Source organism: Monodelphis domestica, chromosome 2 (genome assembly GCF_027887165.1).
Source record: "Monodelphis domestica isolate mMonDom1 chromosome 2, mMonDom1.pri, whole genome shotgun sequence".
NCBI lineage: Eukaryota > Metazoa > Chordata > Mammalia > Didelphimorphia > Didelphidae > Monodelphis > Monodelphis domestica.
Genome location: NC_077228.1, coordinates 208,011,008 through 208,034,978, shown reverse-complemented (window position 1 = coordinate 208,034,978; position 23,971 = coordinate 208,011,008). Strand labels below are relative to the sequence as shown.

Below are 23,971 nucleotides of genomic sequence, written 5' to 3'. Positions count from 1 at the left end.
ACTGGCGTGGCTGGCTACTCCCTTCACCCATGTAGGCCGCAATCCCTCTATGCTTTAGTAGATGATTTCACAAGATTCTGTGGCCAAAAAAAATTAACATCTGGTGGCTGACCAAACCCCTACTGATAGTCTAGCTAAATTTAGCTAGGCTGGTCTTCAGATGACATAATCCACTGCTAGATCCATGCTCTCAATCCTTTACAATAGGGTAGGATTTAGCAGAACTTTACTCTAATGGCATAGCCTTCAAGAGTCCAGGATCACCTTCACACCATGATGAAGTATCAAAATAGGACTTTAGGATGACAGATGTAGAGCCGGAAAAGACCTCAAAGGTCATCTGGTCTAATCCCTCTCAGTTTTACAACTGAAGCATTGAGAGTTTAAGTGACTTGCCCAAGGTCACACAATTAGTAAATGTATAGAACAGCCAATGGCTCTCATGTATATAATACTTTGAAGTTTACAGAGAAGGTAGAAGGTATTTTACATGTGTTATCTAATTAAGTGTTTTTTAGCCTATAATCCATGAGCTTTAAAAAAATTTTTTTTCATAAATGTACTTCAATATAATTGGTTACAATTGTGATATTATGTGTCCTAATGTTTATGAATTTTAAACTTTATTCTGAGGAGTCCAGGTTAAGAGCCCTTGATCTAATTTGATATTAAGCTTTAGATGCTCCAAATATAGAAATCTATGCTTATTATGAATTTTTCTGTTTTTCTCTCAAACAAACATAATTCAATACTCACTCTCAATAAGTCGTCTATCCTCCCCTCCTTCTTCTCTAGATCAGAATTCTTACTGTTTTCTAATGCAGATATTTTTTCTATCGTGAGGTCAGACTGTAGTAAAAGAAAAAACAAAACAAAAAAGACAGTTAAGAATGTCATATCTATACAGAAGCACGGCTTCAACTTGTTGCACTTATAATCTAAGCCTGCACAGTAGTATGTAAATGAACTATAATCCTATGCCTCAAGGAAATTAATATTCTTTTCACCTAGCTCATTCTTTAACAGTAACTTTCAGATACAATGGTCAATAAGACTATTTCTGCATTTTTAAAAATGCTAATCCTATCTTCAAATATATCAATTCACAAATCATTGGGGCACCTCAGGAACCAAAGATGTACCAATAGAACATGTAAAAAATATAGCAATATAGCACTCCAGAAATGAGCTACAGTTTGATGAGAACTGGACTTCAAATAAGAAATGGCCTATATCTCTAAGGAACAAGCATGCCATCTAGTGGGAACAAAGAAGCAAACAAGAAAACAGAGCTAAAACACTATATATAATTATCCAAAGAGTTATTAATATGTGAATATGTATTTATCTACTTCTACAGAACATATGGCTTCTGAAACTTTATATACATTCACAGAATGCCAAGTACATTGTGCTAAAGACAATAGCACTACATGAGACTAAAAGAATCACTTGTCTCACCAATTCTGCCAATAAAATACCAAGAAATGGAATAAATATGCCAAATACAATTTTGTACATGGGTGACCATGAAATGAGGGAATTGAACTAGATGATCTTACAGGATATCCCTTTAAGCTTTTAAATTTCATAATCCTATTAAAGTCACTCCCAACTCTGGATAAAGCTACCTGAATTAAAATTCCTCATGTATTTTAAACAAGCAATAAGAATACATATAGTTCACTGAAATCTTGGGGTGGGGGGAGGGGAAAGAGGGGGAACAGTCAGGTTCACCTAGATAAACGTGAAAATCCTTGCATTTTAAAATGTGTATCTAGGAGTACAGCAATCTTTTAAGGGTACTAGATAGTATAAAAATTCCTTCTTCAAAGAACTAAAATGGCAAAGACTCAGAGTAGAAATGGTTCCTTAAGTATCCAATTTACACGCAAAATAAAAACAATTTTTCTTCTTAACAAAATATGAAGTTAATATAACTAGGAGAAACCTAGAAACCTAGGAGAAATCTCAGAAAGAAGATCACCAAAAAATATGGGTATGAAAAACTGGGTGTATGTGGCATGATTCATTCCTAAGTGAGTTGTTTCTTACACTCTTTGTCACACTATACCTGTGTCTGTTTGTGCTGGATGGAAATCTGTTTTTGGGAACTGCAGGAATGCTCTGTGTTGACGGATCCAGTAGAAGAAGGGCTGCCTTGCTGAGCCTGGAATACAGACACAAGACCAGTCACCAAAAGGTTTCTATTCTTCCTCCAAAAACAGTAATAAGGATTTACCATTCATTATCAAAATAAAAGTTATAGTATATGCCATGTTCCCAGAATAGAAATTTTAACCATATGTACTGCAGGAAATCACTAGTATAACCTGTATCAAACTACTTTTCACCTTGGAGAAGGGGAGGCTCAAAGGGAAGAAGGGAGAAAATGTGAATCCTAAAATATCAGAAAACAATTGTCAAAAATTATTTCTATATGTACCTGAAAAAAGTTAATTAAAAAGAAGTTTTAGCTATTCTAGTGTTTTCTCCCCACCAACACAAAAATAATCCATTTATAGGAAAAGTCTAAACTAAATTAAGGGATCTATAAGGCCCAACTCTAAATTCTATGAATGAAATCTCTCGATACTCAACTTGGTTAACCATAAGCACATAATCCATCAAGCAGAACATCACCCATTAATACATAGCTGCCAAAAAATTCAGGTGAACTTCTAACATGATTTATTGATTACAATTCAATGCTCTTTTAGGATTTAAAAAGCTCTTTATTTCTAAAACCTCATCACTAAAGCAATTCATCTAACTCCTAACATGTGGCATGGGAAATATTAAAACTTCTCCTATATTATTTTAAAGAAAACATATATATAATGGCATAGTATATAATAAATAACCCTTTACTTTTCCTTGATGACTGTATTAACACCATATAAACTATTATACTCTGCTATAATAGTAGTTTTTCTATCTCTTGCTATTATTATCTGTCATTTCTGACATCAGTGACTAAGTGCCTTATCTCTCTCCTCTATAATATGTGGTTATAATCTAATGCAGTTTGAAAAACAGATAATTTGGGATTTTACAACAGTTTTAGGACTGCTAAGTCAACAAACTCCAAATAATTGTTTGAGGACCCTTTTTTAAGTACATGGATTTTGTGAAAGTATTCCAATAGCTCAGAGAATTTTACTTTTTCCAGTCCTATGTGTTGCTTACAGTTGAGGATGACTACTGAATCAATGAAACCTATTTCTAAGAAAATCCCAGGAATGAGAGGTGGAAAGTAGGTATGAGAAACTAAGACAAAGGTAAAATATTGCTAGGAAACAAACGGTAGACTATTAAATAATAATAATTAATACTAGATCTAAAAGTTTGTTAAAGTCTTTCTATGCCCATCAGGAACAACAATTATTATTCCTATTTGAAAGAAAGGAAATCCACTTAGAGAAGTTAAGAACTCTTGCTCATAGTTACAAACATCAGCATCAGTGGTAACATTCAAACACAAGTCTTCCTGACTTCAACTGCAATACTCTATCCAGTACTCTCACAATCAAAGCACTTTAGTACAGTAAAAAAATCAAAAAATTTTAGTACAGTAAAAACTCACAAGAAATACCAAACAAAATTATTTTGAAAAGCATAAAAGCACAAAACTAAAAGCACCAAAAATCATGCAGCTTATATCAGTTCATGTTCTCAGAAACACTAAATAGAATTGGTAGGAACCCTAATAAGCAGACACATGAGGTTGCTAAGAGGGGCTGGTGATTTAGAGAAATAGCCTTATACCAAAAAAGCTCTCTGTTCTGTTTTTCCTTTTAAACTAAACTTAAACATATTAACCTATGTTTCAAATCTTCAGATGTATAAATATAATGCTTTTGAAGGCTGATTTTTTTAAGTTTTAGCTGTTTTGTCTCATTAGGACCCATCACACTATAAGTGTTTGCTGCCAGAGATCTGAATTTTGCAGCTGTTAAACTGAATCACTATTCTCTGACTGATAACATATTCAACTCTTCAAAAATAGTTTGTTCTTCATTTTATTAAAGGAAAGTAAAATTTATCTTCTGCTATAGCTAGTTTATGAACAATCTTTTCTCTGGGCAGTTTGTTTCCAATCAACACGCTCTTTTGCCTGAAACTTATTAATAAGTTTCTCTTGGTTCAATGATTGTTTCACTTTGTTTTGTCAGAGTGGAGACAAAGTTGTGCCAGGAACTAGAAGTGCTACTTAGGGGTTTAAATTAAAGCAGGCAAGGACAAACAAGATGGCGGGGTCTCCTTGTGCTGTAAAGTTTAACTTATTATCCCCCAGAAACTCTAAAGGGGGAGGGAGGAGGAAGATGTAAGAGGTGTTGGGGGTTTTTACAAGGAAATGTCTATTATTGTTTTGCATGACTATACATATATAATCTATTTCTAATTATTTGCCTTCTCGAGATGGGCATAGTGGAAGGGAGGGAGAGAATCTGGAACTCAAAATTTTGGTTTACTTGTAACTGAGACAAAAATAAAACTAAAATGAAAAGGAAATATCTAATATATGTCAATAACAAAATAAAAAAATCCTTAGATTCCTAAATTAATTCCCTAAAATGCAGAGAAATTAATCTCTGGCTTGTTCTTGAGTCTTATTGTCAGCCCCAACTCTCTGCAGAATTCTATACTCTGTTTCCCTAAGATATTTCCACAATGAACAAAATCTAGGTTTTCCCCTCTAGTAAACTTGCTTCTAGAAAGTCTTGCAAAAAAAAAAAAAACTTGCAAAGAACCTCTAAATTGTTAGTTTGTTAACAAAATTGTAAACAGAAATATTTTCTATGTCCCCCCTATAAATCATCCTAATACTATATTTAGTTATTTAAAAGAGCATGAGTCAAGGGCAGGTAGGTGGCCAAGTGGATTTGAAGGCCAGACCTAGAGATAGAGAGAGCGTCTTGAGTTCAAATCTGGCCTCAATTACTTTCCTAGTTGTGTGATCCCAGGCACTTATAACCTCAATTGAGGGGGGGGGGGGGGGGGGGGCGGCGGCAGAGGGAACAGAAATTTTAAAAGCAAGTTTTCTTCATTCTGAGGATCAATTCAGTTTTAAATTGCATTAAGCACCTACTTAATTAAGCTCTAACATTAAGCATCTACTTAATTGCATTAAGCCATTTTACCATGACCAATTTCAGAGGTTGGTCTTAAAGGATATTAAAGATCTTTCAAAATATGAAAACCTATGATTCTATAAGATAGAGGTAAAAGAAATATTTATAGTTTTAGTTAATGAAAAGTAACAGCTGAGAAACATTTTAAACAGTGATTTGACTGTAAGCATATATATTTTTTAAAAGCTATAGTCACTGGTCAAACCCTGTTATAAAGAATTTCAATCAATAAAAAAGAGTCCAAATGACTATTGGAAAAGTTGTTTTTTGGAAAATTTTTTCAACTGTACTAATACTGGAGTTTTCAGTTTTTGTATAAACACTGATTCATGAAGAAAAGCTTGTATTTTGTTAAATTTGTTGTAGCAAATAAGCTGGAAATAAATAGGCTGAGGTTTAGAAAATTTTAAAGTATAAAAAACTTCTCACTGGAATGAGATTGTTTCACTCTGATTCACTTTATGGTAAAAAGTGAGAGGGTCTCCTATCAATAAAATAAAAAGAAAATACATTTCTTTTCTCAGGACGTACTAAAGACTTAATCTGGAAAGTATTTAAAGATCTGAAAGAAGCAAATGCATTAGTGTTGACTAAGAGAAACAATAGGAATAATACTGATTTAAAATATGATAAAAATATATTGCATAAAAAAAAGAAATATATTGCATCACATTTACATCATACAGAAATCTGTAGACCATAACTGTGAAGACAGACATGAGCTCAGGTTTACTGCTCACCGAGACAAAAGTGAAGCAGAGGCCGGCTCCCCGTGGTGCCAATTGCTCAGTGTCAAGCCGAGGTTTTGCCAGCATCACCGACATCAGGGTTGGCAGAGCCGAGTGTTCTTCCTGTGCCTCCTTTGCAGCACTGCCATCTAGACCATACAGCGGCTGCTCCACTCGCCGCTGGAACACACATTAAAGCAAACATACATCTTAAACATGAAGAACAACTCAGGTTCTGCCAAAACATGCATCGGTGTCAGGTCAAGAACACACAGCTACCAAAGGCAAATCCCAAAGTTAAAAACAAGACACACAACAACTCTGAAATCAAAGGCTGAGAACATAACACATTTTGACTATTTTTATTTAAGCATGGAAAATATTTCAGTCAATCTCAATGGGACATTTCAGTTTATCTTGTCTCAGCCATTGTTTCACTAGATGAGAAAACCAAGGTCCTATGATATTAAATGAGGTACTCAAGGTGAGCCAGGAATAAGTGACAAACACATGATTTGAACAAAATCCTCAAGGAGGCAGTCTAACGTAGTGGATTGAGTGTCAGCCTCAAAACTGGGTTTCAAGTCCAACCTCTGACCAGTGCTGGATGTGTGACTCCTAAGCAAGTCACTTAAGCTCTCAGTACACAGCAACTCTCTAAATCATTACTAACTTCCATGATTAAGACAGTGCCAGTCTAGTTCCTATCCCCTATTACTCTGAAAGAGATAGACTGTTAAATCAACTATACTGTGTTGCCTATATGAATACTGATCTTTGAATTCACCGTGATTTGAATATTCCAAAGTCAATTACAAAATACTCACTTCCTTTTTACAAAGGAATAGTGACCTAAGAAACTTGCTCAGAGACTTTCTTTTTTGTCCTAAATTTTTTAAGACGGAACTTCATTACTCTTTAACTATTTCCACTTAATTTAGAAAAAAAGAATGACAATACTAATAAATACAGTAAGCCTTTGACATAACATTATTTGCTAGAGAACAGGATGCAGTGAAGCAAATTTATCTTAGATCCATCCAATTGGAGGTTAGTAAAATTAAAATGGATGCTATAAAAGCAGACCCCAAAATGAGATCAGTATTGTAATAAGGCTCCAAAGTACTTTGAGATATCCAGTAGTAGTAACATTCTCTCTTCCTATCTTCAGTGAATCTCTGGCTCCTTAAAATGCTAAGTAAATTCTATGAAGAATTCTCACCAATTGCAAGTACCCTTTTGGTAGGGACAAAATCTTGAAAATAACTTGGGGGATAGTTGTCTAAGACCACTACATTTTAAACAAATACTTACTTGCATACTAAAAGGCAGATGATTACTAAAACCATTCAAGAATGCATTTATTCATTTATAGTCTATCTGATAGTCCAATAGGGAATCAGTTTTTGAAGACTCCAAAGGCCCCAAGGTAAGAATGGTTTTTACATTTGTAAATAAAGTTTTATTGTATTTAAAACTTTAAAAATTCTTGGCTCAGGAGAGGCTCAAAAAGAATCATCTATCTAGATCTGGCCTGCTGGCCATAGTTTGTCAATCCCTGATTTAAGGCACTAGATATGACAAGGTTTTTGCATTCAAAAAAACTTATATTTTGTAATAGTATTAGAAGTCATAGTGTTTTTAAAAGGAAAGCTTAGGTCTCCAATATTTAATAGCTATATAAAAAATAGGGAATCAAAGGTTTCATTCCCTTTGGGGGGGCCTAATGTATATTTAGAATTATTACATTTGTTAGTATATAAAGAGCAGAGCCAGCAAGAGAGCTCTTTTAGACATCACATTTATGAGCCTAATCTGATAGATGAACAGCTGTATCTACTGCTACCAACCTCTAGGCATAAGAAACTCCTTTTATCACACACAATATCACAAAGTTCCAAAGGATAATGTACTATTAGTATACTATTAGTTAATAAAGTGCAAACTCATTTAGTCAATTAGAAGCTTTCAAACATTATGTATTTTCTTATGACACAATATAATCTACAAACATTTGAAAAATACACCTATTCAAGTCTTATCAGTAAACAAAAGTGTGTTGGCTTTTTTATAGATTCTGAATGGATTTGAAGATCACAGGAATCCATAGGTTGGGCATCATTAGTCTCTATTAAGAAAGTCTACAGATCTTTTCCCAAAAAGGTAAAAGCATGCTACATCTGCTTTTTTGCTAATCCTTAATACTTCCTAGTGAGAAAAGGAAAGGAAAGGAAGGGATGAAGGATGTTTAGCCTAGAACAGAAAAGTAGGTGCCATTCGCTCTCTTTAGGCATTTTGAAAGATTATGTATTGCTTTTGTTCTACGTGCCAGGGGACACATTATTACTCAATTTATAAAATAACGTTAGAAAAAAACATAGGCAACTTCCTTAAGATCATACAGTTCCCTATTCCATCCCACCCCCCACAAAAAAGCAACCAGAGATAGAATTAGAACCCAAGTTTCCTGACTCCAGTTCTTTGTCCTCTCAAGAGTTCCTGAAGTGTGGCAGCTGCTGAGATAGTTGGCTTCTCCTTTAATTTGGCATACTATCAATCAAGAGGAGAATAAGTGTTCTAGATAAAGACCAGTCTCTATGGCACAGTCACTACAATATTAAAGAAGAGTTGTTGATTTTCATTGGTAGAGGGAATTTCCTAAGTGAGATATCCTTGCCACCCCCCCAAAAAACAAACAAACAAACAAAAATCACAGGTCCAGAACAAAAGCAACAACAGTAAAATTAATGATTCAAAGGAATTTAGCCTGACTAATCGAATTTTTCTCCAATATTTTAAGAAAAATGTCACTTACAAAGATACAAATAAGAACCAGAAATTCAATCTGGAAATTGAGCTTCTTAGGAAATTAAGAAACTTAAAACTTACACAAAAATGTCAATCTACAAATAAGAATTTATTGAGTACCTACTATGTTAAACATTAGAAATAAAAAGACAGAAATCATTCCTGCCCTCAATAAGCATATATTCTATTGATATGCAAGTATGTAAATAGTAAGTATTTGTATATATAAAGTAAATATTAGATGATTTCAGAAGGAAGTCTCAGTCAGCAGGAGAATCAGGAAAGGTCCTACTTAGGAGATAATATCTGCTCTAAACTTTGGGGGATTCTAAAATGTAAAGATGAGAAAAAGTGTATTCCAGGCATAGAATTCAACCTGTGCAAAGGTATGGAGATTTGAAATGTTATGCTAACTACAGTGAAGAGCAGCTAGATTAACTTGGCTGGACCAGAATGAATGAAAGAAGATTAATGTGTAATAATTCTGCAAAGATTAAACTGGAACCATTTTTGTTAAGAGCTTCTTGAATATCAAACAAGAGTTTATATTAAATCCTAGAGCCACTAGAGCTTTTTGAACAAAGGGACACAGTTACACTTATGCTTTCAGACAATCATTTTGACAACAGTATGGAAGACAGATTAGAAAGAAGAGTTTTGGGACAGGGAAACCATTAAAAACCACTACAGTTACCTAGACAAGAAATAATTAAGTCCTGAATTAGGGTAGTAGACATTTAACTAGAGAAGAGGATAGATTAGAGAAATGATGTAAAGATAGAATTCACAAGTCTTTGAATAAGTGATAAAATTGATAAAATTTCATAATCTTGAATATGGCATAGACAAATTGTTGTATGTTAACTAAAATCAGAAAATATTTTTGCAAGAATACTAATTTTTACTATTTGAATTAAAAATCATTTTTGTGCTGGAACCTAGCATTACTTACTACATTCACAAGTGCTGCCCACTAGTCCATTATAGATGAAAATTGGATTCACCAAATACATCTAAGAATCTCATGGTAGTCCAACCTAAGACCTTTCCTTTGAACCTCCATCTGGCCCCCTCCACCTGTCTAGTTTCCCATCCATAATTAATGCAAGGGAAAGTTTGCTTGAACCTTTCCTTGGCTTCTTTAAAAAAAAATCCTATAAGAGGTGAATACTTACTGGTAAGGGATTAGATAAGGAATGTTGTGGTGAGGATCTTGCAACAGGTGGAACACTTCTACCAGGGCTGGTCCCTGGTCCAGTTCCCCCAGCAAACTGGTCAGAGAAAAATGGATATGAATAATTCACAATAAGTCTATATTTCAGGTAGGGAAAGCAGGAAAGATCAAATCCACAAAGCAGACCCCAGATTTTGACAAATAACTAAAAGCCTTTTCCACCCAAAAAAATTCCCCCCTTGATTCAAACATTCAATTCCTTTCCAAGAAAATGTTATGTTGTGAAAAAAAAAAAAAGAAAAAGAAAAATACAAAACATTTTCTTATAGATTTCCAATGTAAGTGAGCTAAAACAGATTAAGTGGTTAAGTAGCTAACCTTAAAAATTATTTTAAACAAATGTTCTTCTGCCAAAAATATACCATAACAGGTATAAACAGTTTATTGGCAATAATAATTGATCAAATTCACTAACCATTAATTACTGTTAATTTGCTATATATTCCATTGATGAAGAAAATGAGAGAATATAGATAGTACACTGAGAATCACACCCAAATATAGTCTTATATGAAAAACCTAGTGATAAAAGTCTACTAAATAGAGAAAGATTCTCATTTGGGTTCTACCATATTAGATCACCATACAGAATGAGCAGGTCTGAATTTTTGGTAGACAGTAATTTCTGCAGTGACAGACAAGATCTAAATATATGTAGTTCTGCCAAACTCTCCTACTCCTTAGCTCAACAACTACAAATGTTGATTCAGTGAAACTAGGGAATTCCTATATAATCAGAGAATAAAACTCAGGAATTTGGGCAAGAACCTTTTCTATAAGAATTTTTCAACAAATTACTTACCTCAAAGTAATCACTAATTTTATGTCCCCTAGGAGTGCCTTTCCCTGAAAATTAAACCAAAATATGTCAAATTTTTAAGACAAACAAAAAGGATAATTTACTATCCTTGAAAAATATCATCCTTATGCATTGAGTAACTTCTGTATATGTTACTACTGCCCCAGAAGTTTACATTTTTCCCTTATGTGGTTACAATGGCCAATTAAATAAAATACTAATTCCCCAAAATGGGATGAAAAATTTTCTCTGTTTAGGAAGACCAACTGAATAAAAGGAAGGAAAAAATTCTGATGGTTTGCATTCCTTTGGGCCTTAAGACAATTAAAGAGTTGTTTTTGTTTTTTAACTAGGTCCTCAACTCTACCTCTCCTACAATCATTTCCTTCCCTACAGGTTAAGTACTATTCAAGATAGAGAATACTTCAAACAAATATATTAGAATTATCAGATAAGTTTAATAGGTTTCGTCTAAGAATTGCTATATCCTTATATTTATAGATCATTTCCTCTAAGATATATAATGAATTAACTGCTGGCAAAAACTATAAAAAGATTATAAAGGCCATCATTTCTTAAAACTGAAAAAAGGAAGCAATAAACCCACTTTATTATTGCATCAGTTGCCTAAAAATATTTGCCATTATAACAATCTTCCTGGAGAGTTATTCAAATAGGTTCCAATATTCAACCAAACAATGACTGTCATAGAATAGTAGCTAGAAAGGCTCCCAGCATAAAAGATTAATTTCCAGAGGCCTATTATATACAAGGCACTGAGTATAATACAACAGTTATTTAACACTCCAACAAGTCTTCTTTTCTACATAATGTATGTTCAGTCTAAGGGAAAAACCTGTGGAGAAAGGCCTATGTTTCCTTATAATTAGGAAAACAAGCATCCCTGAAGAACAACTCTGTTTTGTCAGGTGTATATCAAATGACAAGTTGATAATAAGCTGCCTGATGATCCCTTGAGGTCTCTTTGGTTAGGAATCTGTATACAAACCAATTACCCACAGTGAGAAAATCCTGTGTAGGTACAAAAGAAAACTCATTATTATTATTATTAGGAGTAGAGTATTATTATTACCTTGGCTAGTTTCATATGGTTCTGCTTTCCTTTTCCGGTTCCGCTGGTCATTTTGTTTTTTCTCAGGGGTCTGTTTTATACCAAATGTGACAATTAGGATTTTGGTATGTATGTGCATGAAAAGGACAGAGGAAAATACCAAATGCATTAGGAGATATAATTCCCTACTGGCATGGCCAAGCACTAAATGAGTTTTTGTTTCCTGTTCTAAAGATCTTAAGAAAAATAAAAGTAGCCTCTACCTTACTACTCCTACTTTAAAATACACAATGACATGAAGACAGATTTTTTTCCAAAGGAAAGATTTAATTGCCTCTCAAACATTTACTGTTCATCATGTTTCAGGAACTGAACAAAGCAGAATGTTTTAATCCTTTTAAATCAGAGCAACTAGGGTTCAAATTTAAGGGGGAAGATGTCTTCTAGCAGCTTCTAGGCATATATGAGGGAAAATAGTCCTAAGAACAGAATTTAAAGGCACCTATGTATTTGGGAGCCTAAACTTCTTAAAATACTATTTACAAAATCAAATTTATAAATATCTTATTTACAACTTTTAACAATTCCCTATATTTCACTGATAGAGAACACAGAGAAATCCATTCATAGTTTTAGTATTTGTCTTTTAAAGCATTTTCTCTACCAAGAGAACTTCTGAAAGGGGATAGATTTCTAAGCCTAGGGAATTGGGAAGACCTAGGTTCAAATCGGGACTCACAATACTTCCTAGCAATGTGACCTTGGGCAAGTCACTAAACTTCTATATGTTTCAATTTCTTATGAAATGGGGATAATAATAGCAACTACCTCACTGGGTTGCTGTGAGAATCAAATGACTATCTGTTTTTGATTTCGTTTTTAATGGGGGGGGGGGGGGGGGGAGATAAAGAAAAATAATTTTTCCAAACTAATTAGTTTTCTTTCCCAACAGATTTAAGAGATCATTATATTTCATCTGTTTTTAAAGCTCCTCTAAAAGACAAAAGCAATATTTTATTAATAAATGAAAAGCAGCTAGGTAGCACAGTTACACCAGGCCTAGAGTCAGGAGGACCTGCATTCAAATCTGGTCTCAGATACTTCCTAATTGTGTGAATCTAAGCAACTCGCTTAACCTTGATTGTCTAGTCCTTACTACTCTTCTCTTGGAATTGATATGAAGACAGAAATCAAGAGCTTTTTGAAAATGAAGAGACCTAATTAATAAATGGGCAAGGCACACGAATAGTCATTTTTCAGATAAAAAAACCAAAACTATCAATAAACACATGAAAAAAATGTTCAAACTCTCATAATTAGAGAACTGCAAATCAAAACAACTCTGAGGTACTACCTCACACCTAGGAGATTGGCCAGTATGACAGTAAAGGAAAATAAAAATGTTGCAGGGCATGTGGCAAAATTGGGACACTAATGAATTGCTAGTGGAGTTGTGAATTGATCCAACCATTCTGGAAGGCAATTTGGAACTATGCCCAAAGGGCATTAAATGACTGCCTGCCCTTTGATCCAGCTATAGCATTGCTGGGTTTGTACCCCAAAGAGATAATAGGGAAAAATAATGTGTACAAAAATATTCATAGCCGTGCTCTTTTGTAGTGGCAAAAAACTGGAAAAGGGGGTTGGGGGGAGGGTGTGCATCCACTGGTAAGTGGCTAAACAAATTGTAGTATCTGATGGTGATTGAATACTATTGTGCTGAAAGGAATGATGAACTGGAAGAATTCCATGTGAACTGGAAAGACCTCCAGGAATGGATGCAGAACAAAAGGAGCAGAACCAGGAGAACATTGTACACAAAGACTGATAGATTGTGGCACAATCAAATGTAACAGACTACTAGCAGCAATAAAATGATCCAGGACAATTCAGAGACTTATGAGAAAGAACACTATCCACATCCTGAGAAAAAACTGTGGGAGTAGAAATGCAGAAAAAAACATATGATGGATCACGTGGTTTAATGGATATATGATTGGGGATCTTGACTTTAAATGATCATTCTATTGCAAATAGTAATAATATAGAAATAGGTTTTGAACAATGATGCATGTATAACCCAGTGAAATTGTTCATCCACTCAGGAAAGGGGGAGGGAAAGAACATGAATTATATAACCATGGGAAAATATTCTTAATTAAACAATTAATTTTAAAAATTAAAATAACTTCCAAGCAAAAAAATAATAATTTGGGGAAAAAAAGAGAATCTGCATATTTAATGAACTGTGTCTAAATTCTTAGATTTAATGCAAAATCTAAGTTTTTTGTTGTTGTTTAGTCATGTCAGTCATTTCTGACTCCAGTTCATTTTACAACTCAGGAAACTGAGGCAAATAGGGTCTTGCTCAGGGTCACATAGCTTTTAAGTAGTTGAGGTCAATTCTGAATTCAGGTCTTCTTGACTCTAGTACTCACTCTACTCCACCACCTAGCTGTCCATTTGTAGTTTACTACAACACATTTGGACCAGTTCTTCTTATGCCAAGTCATCTACCTTATATAAGAAATCTGACTTTAAAAATCTTTAATGACAAGTAAAATGTACTTTTAAATTAACATTTTAAAAAATCAGAAAATATATACATATCTAAAAGAGATAAGACGTACATATCTATAAAGGCCTACCCAAGCCATAATCATACACTGGTGCTAAAAGTGTTAAATTTTAAGTGGGTCTAAATTATAGTTATAACTATATATATATATATACACAGAGAGAGAGAGAGAGAGAGAGAGAGAATATAGCTCTTCCTTAAGAGCAAAGAATATTCCAATTATATAAACCACAAAAATTTATATAGTAACAGTGATAAACACTCAGGTAACTTTTAATCCCATTTCACCAACTGATGATGTTAGAATGTTATCTTCTTACCTCTAATTCTTTGTCACTCAAAGACCCCACACTGCATAAGCTCTGGTTGGAAGACTCACTATTAAGTGGACCCTAGAAAGAAAAAGAAATGAATTAATACAAACTGCAACTTAAAATGACAAAGAGAAACCTGTGTATTTTGGCATGTCAGTCAAAACAAGTAATTTTAAAGGATTTTAAACTATGAGAACAATTCATTGATTAGGAGACAACAATAAATTCATCTTCATAACAATGTTTTAAAGAAATAATCTTGAAGGAAAATTCTTCACTGCCCTTACACTCCACCACACTGTCTACAGGCTCAGGAAGATGAACACGGCAGACCTCTTAAGACATGGTAAATGTATAGGTATTTTGCTTGACTATACTTTTTTGGTACAAGGAAGCAATGGCATTAGAAGTAGAGGCATCAGTTGCAAAAGGAAAAAAAGAAAAAAAAACAATGAGCAACAAGCTAAGAAAGTACTGAAAGCTTTCCCAAATATGGGGTCAAGTAAGTATTCTGGTTCACTAAGGGAAATGCTTTTCTCCATAATGTCAGTTTTTTAAAAAATTAAAACTCCTAAAAAGCCATCCATTATAATGGTTAATAAAAACAAAAAAAAGAAAGAAAGAAAAATGAAAGTTCTTCAGGGGTGAATGGACCCAATTCATTCAAAAAAATACGAATTTCTAAAAATCCTAAATTACTAAAACACTTCAATTTGAACACATCTTTAGAAATAACTAACACCACAATGTTTTCATATTATTCTTCAAGTACTACATTAAAATTCTTATAGTTATCTCAACCTAGCAGGAAGTTTCCATCTGATTTTGCCAATCTTCATAAGCTATAATGAAATATAGGATAATAACAGCGGACACAAGAAAGGAGGAATAAGTCAATCCCTTTCCCCATATGAACTTCAACTACATTTCAATCCTATAGCAATAAAAGGTTTGTCCTAAATCTGAAGTAAATTCCATTGACTAAAATATGAATAAAGGAGACAATGATTTTTTTTTTTAATGACAACAAAATTACAACTTTCTTGAAGAAAAAGCCAATTTTACCACTCGGAAAAGTGAGTTTAAAACCTATTTTAAACAACTAACCCAGAAAGTTTAAAATCAAGATCTTAGAAATACTATCTTAAAAATATTATTTACCAAAGAATGTTTCTTTTTATTAGATTTCTTCCTCTCTCTGGGAGGGTAAAGGGAAGGAGGGCAAGCACTTGGAATTTAAAAAAATTTTACATAGGATGTTAAAACTTGTTTTTACATGTAATGGGAGGAAATGTTAAAAAGAAATCATCTGTCCTTAAATTACATTTAAAGTGATCATCCTTCCCCATAGTAATGACTTTAAAACAAAACAAAGCCTGTCATTCTCATTTTATGTTCCTAAATAAATTCATTTGGCATGCATAATCTATACCTCCAACTGTCTCCCTCTCCAACCTGAACAAACCAAAATCACAAAAAATGGAAAGTCAAAAAAAAAAATCATTCCTTCATCATACACATACGTACAGCAAAACAAACTCCCACCCACATCAGCCATGGCAGTAAAAAGTCAATCAGTCTCTGTCTCTGTCTCTTCCTTTCTATCTCTCTCTCTGCATTTTAAGTTCATCACCTCTCTGGTAGGAGATAAGTGGTGTGGACTTGTGGTTTATCATTGAATAATATTTTGAATATATTTCAAGATTGTTTTCCTCGGTGATGTTCTAAACATTTAAATTATTCTCCTACTTATGCTAAGTCTACTTTGTTACAGTTCAGAGTGGTCTCAGTTTCTTTTGAAATTGCTTGTTTAATTGTTTCTTAGACAAAATAAAATTCAATTATATTCACATATTCCTAATTTGCTTAGCCAGGCTAAAAGGAAGACATCCCCTTAGTTTCTAATTTTTGGCTATCATTAAAAATGTTATTAACATTTCTGGGAAAAAAATTTATTTTACTCCTGTCCTATCTCTTTGGGGTATAGAGCTAATAGTATAACTGAGTCAATGGGGATTCACACTTATTTTCTAAGAAAGATGAGAGTAGGGGGCAGCTGGGTAGCTCAGTGGATTGAGAGCCAGCCCTAGAGATGGAAGGTCCTAGGTTCAAATCTGACCTCAGACACTTCCCAGTTGTGTGACCCTGGGCAAGTCACTTGACCCCCATTGCCTAGCCCTTACCACTCTTCTGCCTTGGAGCCAATACACAGTATTGACTCCAAGATGGAAGGTAAGGGTTTAATAATAATAAAAAAAAAAGAAAAAAGAAAGATGAGAGTAAAGTGATGCAACAGACATAAAAGCCTAAATTCCTTTATCATTTTTATTAGCAAGTATAAATTATTAAGCATGCAACCAAAATGAAGAGTTATCCCTTGGTGGAATGCTTCAAAAAGAACTGAAGTGAACAAAAATTTTATAATGGTAATTTCTTTTGGGTGAATTGGAATAGATAGATGGCTGTTTAAGCAACAATGTAAAGAACAATTAAGAAAAACTTAAGATCTGATATTCAATGGCTAAATATGATGCCAAAATACCTATGATCATCTGCTACCCATCTCCTGACAAAGAAGTGATGAATTCAAAAAGTGGAGTGAGAGATATTTTTAGATATAGACCAAAAATACTTTTGTTTATGCAAATTTATTACCAAGAGATTTTTCTTTTTATTCTTTCAAATTGGGAGAAGGCAGAAGAGGGGAACAAAAAAATGGCTCAATGGTTGAAAAATAAAATGAAACTTACAAAATTCAATATGATTAACAAAAAAGAATAAGATCAATGTTCAATTCCCTTCCAACTATACTACTATAATTTACTGTAGTTTTGTAGTAGAAGTTTTTTTATGTTTATAAAACTGTGGCAAAGGATCCAATTCCCACCCAGTCAAATTAAATAAATTTGGCACAATTTGAGTGGCCCATTTAGTCATATATTTGTTTACTCTGTGTAATTAGAATTTTGTACCCTGGACTTCCATTTCCCAGAATCCTATTTTCATCCTCATGTTATCGTCCTTATGTTTTATGGATAAGTTTCTGTATCTCTCTCTGTATCTCTCTGTATCTCTCTCTCTCTCTGCCTCTCTCCCTCTCCTCCTTTCCCCCTCTCTCAATTTCTCTCCCCCTCTCTTCCCCCTGTTCCCCCACCTCTTCTTTTGTGGTCCGGGAAACTGCTCTTTGTTCAGGCTATACTTTTCCTCTACTTCAACTAATTACTAATAAATCTTATAAAATATAATACTTGGAGTTAGTAGATATTAATTTTTTATCTTATACCTCAAAGTTGTCAAAATAAAATAAAGTGAAAAGAAAGATTATTGTCTAGTCTGTAACTGTTGTAACTATTATTAATTGTTAGTTTCTTTGCCGATTCTCTTGGATTTTCTAGACAAACTATAAATAGCATTTTCTATATAATAACAAGATAAAAGAAAAAAGAATAGGCAATAATAGGAAGGGAAATCCTATTTTAAATAACTGCAAAATGCATAAATTATTTGGGAGTCAAATTACAAAATACTTGCACAAATTGAATTATAAATTGCTCCAAAAAATAAAGAGCAACTTAAACAGATGAAGGAATATTCAGTACTCACTGATAAGACATACCAATATATTAATATTAACAGGTAGGTAGGTGGTCCAGTGGATAGTTCTAAGCCTGAAGTCAAGAAGACTATCTTCCTGAATTCAAATCTGGCCTCAGATACTTATTATCTGTGTGACCACAAGAAAGTCACTTAACCTGGTTGGCCTCAGTTCCACAACTATAAAATGAAAGGGCAAACTAATCCAGCATCTTTGCCATGTGAACTCCAAATGTGGTCATGAAGAATTGGACACAACTGAACAATAACAAAAGGTTAATTTATACTTTTAAATATTATATCAATAAGATCCTGGGTTCAAATATGACTTCAGATGCCTCCTAGCTGTGTGACTCTGGGCAAGTCACTTAATACCAATTGTCTAGCCAATCAATTCTAAGACAAAAGTTAACAGTTTAAAAAAATACCAAAGGAATATTCCACAAAAAATTTTTATTCCAAAAATATTCCAAAAAAATTTAAAATAATGACCAAATTCATTTAAGATATAGAATATCAAGGAAAATAAAGAGTAAGTAAGGGTAAATCATGAGCTCCTCAAGGACAGAGGCTATCATTTGCCTTCCTTAGTATTGCCAGCACTTAGCGCAATGCCTTGTACATAGTAAGTGGTAAATAAATATTTATTGAAGGACTGGAAAGAAGGAGTAATAGCATTTCCAAACCTCAAACCAAACGATACAGCAGTATTCAATTATTTGGGTTAAGAAATAGATATGGATATATAGATATATATCAATTGAATTGATTAAATAGGGTAGAATAAAAATAACAACTTAATAATCCATTGTCAGGTAACTCGCAAAATATAAATAATTTGTTAACAGAAAATATAAATAACAAGAATTTTTAAAACTGAAAGGAAAATAAAAAAGCCATTTGGCAGAAATCAGGCATGGGTCAACTCTGCCATATTCATGATAAATCCAAAATGGATAAATAACTTGAATATTATAGGTCATGTACCAATAAAAAAACTGAGGAGGAACAAATTGTATCTTTCATACCTGTAGGCAAATGAACTATAACAAATTAAGGGATGAAGGCAATTAAAAAAATAAAATAGATCATTCTGATGACATGCAACTTAAAACTTCTGCAGAAACAAAATTAATGCATCTAAGAAGAAAAGGGATTTGGGGGGGAAGGGCTTTTATATTTAATTTCTCAGGTAAGAGTTTGGCATCCAAGATATATATATAATTAACATTAATTAATTAATTAATTGCAAAACACAATACTCACAGGCATTCCCCAAAACATGTGATTAAGTATAAAGAAACAGTTCTCAAAAGAAAAAATGTACACTTGTGAAATCTTGCCCTTCAAAAAAATGCTCCAAATTACTAGAATAATACAAAACAGATTCCTGAGGTTTCAACTCACACTTAGCAAATTGGTAAAAATGAGAAAGGGAAGTCAAATTTGGAAGAATTGTGGAAAGATAAGCACATTAATATGCTGTTGGTAGGACTATGAATTAATATAATCATTTTGGAAAGCAATTTATATTTATGAAAATAGAAAATGTCCATATTCTTTGACCCACAAATTCTACTCCTAGGCAAATTCAAAAATAGTAATAGATTTTTTTAAGGCCCAATTTAATATCAAAATATTTAGAGCAACACTTTTTTATGGTTAATAAAGAACTTTTCAGAAGGAAATACTATTCCCAGCAATGTAACAGAATGTTATTCTGCTTTAAGAAACATATGAATATGACAAATACAGAGAAACATGGAGTCACATAAATACTGAAGTAGACAGTAAAAAATATACATAACTATAATATAAATGAAAAGAGCAACAACCATTAAATTCTTAAAAATCACAAAAGATAACCATGACCTAAAATAAGAGATATAAGAAGATAAGTTTCCCCTACTCCTTTTCAGAGGTAGAAAAGACCACAGGCTTAGATATCCTGACATATTTTTTTTAATGTAATGCTTGATTTTGCTGATCTTATTTTTTTTAATCAGATGAATTTCTTTAGTATGGCTCATTGGAATGGGAAAAGGGAAATTCAGGCAATGCGTAAACAAGATTTAGAAATAAAAACTTTTTAAAAAAATACTAAAATATGCTATGACCGAGTGAGATTTATGCCAGGTATACTGGGTCGGTTTAATATTAGGAAAATAGCATAATAAACCATATCAATAAGAAAACAAATCACATGATTTTCAATAGATGCTGAAAAAGCTTTGACAAAATACAACACCCATTTCTATTAAAAATATTAGAAAGCATAGGAATAAATGAGCTTTTCCTTAAAATGAAACGTAGTATCTATCTAAAACCATCAGCAAGTATCATCTGTAATGGGGATAAATCAAAAGCCTTCCTAATAAGATCAGGATGAAGTTAGGATGTCCATTATCACCACCATTGTTTAATATTGTACTAGATTTAGTAATAACAGGGAAAAAAAGAAATTGAAGGAGTTAAAGTAAGCAATGAGAAAACTATCACTCTTTGCAGATAACATAATGGCATACTTAAGAGAATCGACTAAAAAACTAGTTGAAATAATTCATAACTTCACAAAGCTGCAGGATACAAAATAAACCCACATAAATCATTAGCAGTTCTATATATTACAAAGTCTAGCAGCAAGAAGTATAAAGAGAAATTCGATGGAAAATAACTCTCTAGACCAGTGATTGCGAACTTATGGCATAGATGTCAAAAATGGCCTACAGAGCACTCTCTGTGGGCACATGGTCACCCTCCCAGATTCCCCCTTCTCCCCCCCACCTCCACCCCTCTGTAATTCATTCCTTAGAAAGGCAGAGGGACTGGGGTAGAGCTGCTCCCCTCCCCCTTTCCAGCAAACCTGATGACATTCCTTCACAACCCCAGCCCTTCTGTCCAGCAGCCCAATGGGATCTCACAGGGGGTAAGGTGGGTAGCTCACAGGTGGTGGCAGCAGCCCAATGGGAATGTTTTCTCCCTCCCTTGTGTGGGGAAATTGGGGGGGGGGGGGGCCCGCACCAAGCACAGCACTCAGTCTGGGAGTTGGGGCAGGGTCTGGCACTGTCTTTAAAAGGTTTGCCATCAATACTCTAGACAATATAAAATACAGTGATCCCTCACCTATCTCAGGAGTTACATTCTAGAGATCCCCATGATAGGTAAAAATCCTCGTAGTGGCATTATATTTATTTTATTATTTATATATATATTTTAGGGCTTTATAAACTCTTTCCACTTTCCTATAACTTTCTTATTAACCTTTCCCACTCTCTTATAAACACTTCAAATGCTCTTAAACAATTTCTGAACATATGGTCACAATGCAGGAGAGCAAACAGACCAATGCTATAATCACTGAGCCAATCAGCATCCAGGATACAGAACACAGCACTGTGGTTGGTTGCCATAGTGTGCCATGTACAATCTCATGTTGGCAAACTTGCACAAGCAGTAGTGACATACTGCATTTCCATTGTAAAATCCTACAATATAGCAATAATTCCATGATACAGATTTTTTTTTAAAACCCGTGATACAGTAAAGCTGCAATAAGTGAACAGGGGCATAACGTGGGACAACTGTGCTTGGAAGTTTACTTCCCAAGACAAGCACAGGAATTATATAAACACAATTACAAAAGCACTTATCACACACATAAAGTCAGATATAAACAATTAGAAAAGTATTAATTGCTCATGGGTAGGCTGAGCTAATAAATAAAAATGATAATTATATATAAATTAATTTACTTGTTCAACACCACCAATAAAATTACCAAAGAATTATTTAATAGAAATAGAAAAAATAACAAAATTCATGTGGAAGAACAAAAGCACAAGAATATCAAGAGAATTAATGGAAAAAAAAATGTGAAAGTAGCCTAACAGTGCCAGTTCTCAGACTGTACAATAAAGTAGTAATCACTGGCTAAGTAATAGAATGGTGGGTCAGTGGAGTAGACTACACACACAATAAGAGATAAATGACTATAACAATCTAGTGTTTAATAAACTCAAAAGATTCTAGCTTTTAGGATAAAAATTCACTATCTGATAAAAACTGCCGATAAAACAGGAAAACAGGACAGCAGAAACTAGGTACAGACATAATTATCTCATACCCTATACCCCAATACAGTCAAAATGGGTATATGATTTAGACATAAAAGGGAACATAAAATTGTTAAAATGTCAGACTTATAGAGAAGGGAAGAATTATGACAAAACAAGAAATAGAGAATATAACAAGCTGTAAAATGAATAAATTTTATTATATTACATAAAAGTTTTTGTACAAATTAAAAAATGTAACCATGATTAGAAGGGAAACAACAAACTAGTAAAAAAATTTATAACAACTTCTTTGAATAGAGAATATAGAGATTAGCCAATATAATAATAAAGGAAAATAATATATGTTGGAGGGACTGTGACAAAATTGGAAAACTAATGCATTATTAGTGGGGTTGTGAACTAATACAACCATTCTGGAGGGCAATTTGGAACTGTGCATACTCTTTGATCCTATAATACCACTATTAGGTCTGTATCTCAAAGAAATTTAAAAAGGGGGGAAAGGACCTACTTGTACAAAAAAACATTTATAGCAACTCTCTTTGTGGCAAAGAATTAGAAATTATGGGGACGTTCATCAGTTAGGGAATGGCTGAACAAATTGTGGTATATGATGGTAATGGAATACTATTCTGCTATAAGAAATAATGAACAGAATGATTTCAAAAAATCTGGAAAAATCCACATGAACTGATTCAGAGTAAAATAAGGATCAGGAGAATATTTTATATAATATCAATAATTTGTGAAATGATCAACTGTGAAAGACTTAATTACTCTCAACAATATAATAATCCAGGGGGGGTGGGGGGGGGGGGCAGCTAGGTAGCTCAGTGGATTGAGATCCAGACCTAGAGACGGGAGGTCCTAGGTTCAAATCTGGCCTCAGACACTTCCCAGCTGTGTGACCCTGGACAAGTCACTTAACCCCCATTGCCTAGCCCATACCACTCTTCTGCCTTGGAACCAATGCCAAGTATTGATTCCAAGTCTAAAGGTAAGGGTTTAAAAAAAAAAATACACACACACACACACACACACACACACACATATATATATATATATAAATAATCCAGGATAATTTTAGAGGATTTATAACAATGAATGCTGTCCACCTCCAGAAAAAGAACAGCTGAAGGCGACATAAATCATACTATTTTTCACATTAGTGTACGTTTTTATTTGGGAGTTTTGGTTTTATATGAGTATTCTCTTATAATAATGACCAACATAGAAGCATGTTTTGCAGAATAATATGTGTATAATCCAGATAAAATTATTTACTATTTCCAGGTGGGAGGAGGGAAAGATAGAAAGGAGAGAATTTGGATCTTATCATTTCAGAACACTCATGCTGAAAATTGTTATTACATGTAATTGGAAAATAAAATGTTAAAAAGATACTAAAATAGATCAAAATTTATAAGAATTTAGAGGATTTTCTCAACTAATAAACAAATGGTCAGGCATGAATAGGCAGTTTTTGAAGAAAGAAATCCAAACTATTAAAAAGCCATAATAAAAAAATGTATCAAATTACTAATATGTGGTAAATTAAAGTGAGTCAAGTCATATCAACAAAAATTACAGAAAAAGAAAATGACAAACATCGAAGGGCTGAAAGAAAAAGGCA

General features: G+C 33.5%; 1 protein-coding gene across 4 annotated transcripts in view; it reads right to left on the bottom strand.

Annotated features, from left to right (window-relative positions):
* Nucleotides 1-23,971, bottom strand: part of TLK2 (tousled like kinase 2) — a 161,685-nt gene that overhangs the window by 94,670 nt on the left and 43,044 nt on the right. For 3 of the 4 annotated variants that reach the window (XM_007482527.2, XM_001368520.4, XM_056817042.1), the window contains exons 3-9: nucleotides 14,675-14,746; nucleotides 11,798-11,867; nucleotides 10,708-10,751; nucleotides 9,847-9,942; nucleotides 5,876-6,043; nucleotides 2,075-2,170; nucleotides 757-849 (exon numbers count right to left, since the gene is read on the bottom strand). In XM_007482527.2, coding sequence (XP_007482589.1) covers nucleotides 757-849; nucleotides 2,075-2,170; nucleotides 5,876-6,043; nucleotides 9,847-9,942; nucleotides 10,708-10,751; nucleotides 11,798-11,867; nucleotides 14,675-14,746 — 639 coding nt within the window. The remainder of the gene's footprint in view (nucleotides 1-756; nucleotides 850-2,074; nucleotides 2,171-5,875; nucleotides 6,044-9,846; nucleotides 9,943-10,707; nucleotides 10,752-11,797; nucleotides 11,868-14,674; nucleotides 14,747-23,971) is intronic. The other variant, XM_007482528.2, reaches the window with a different exon arrangement.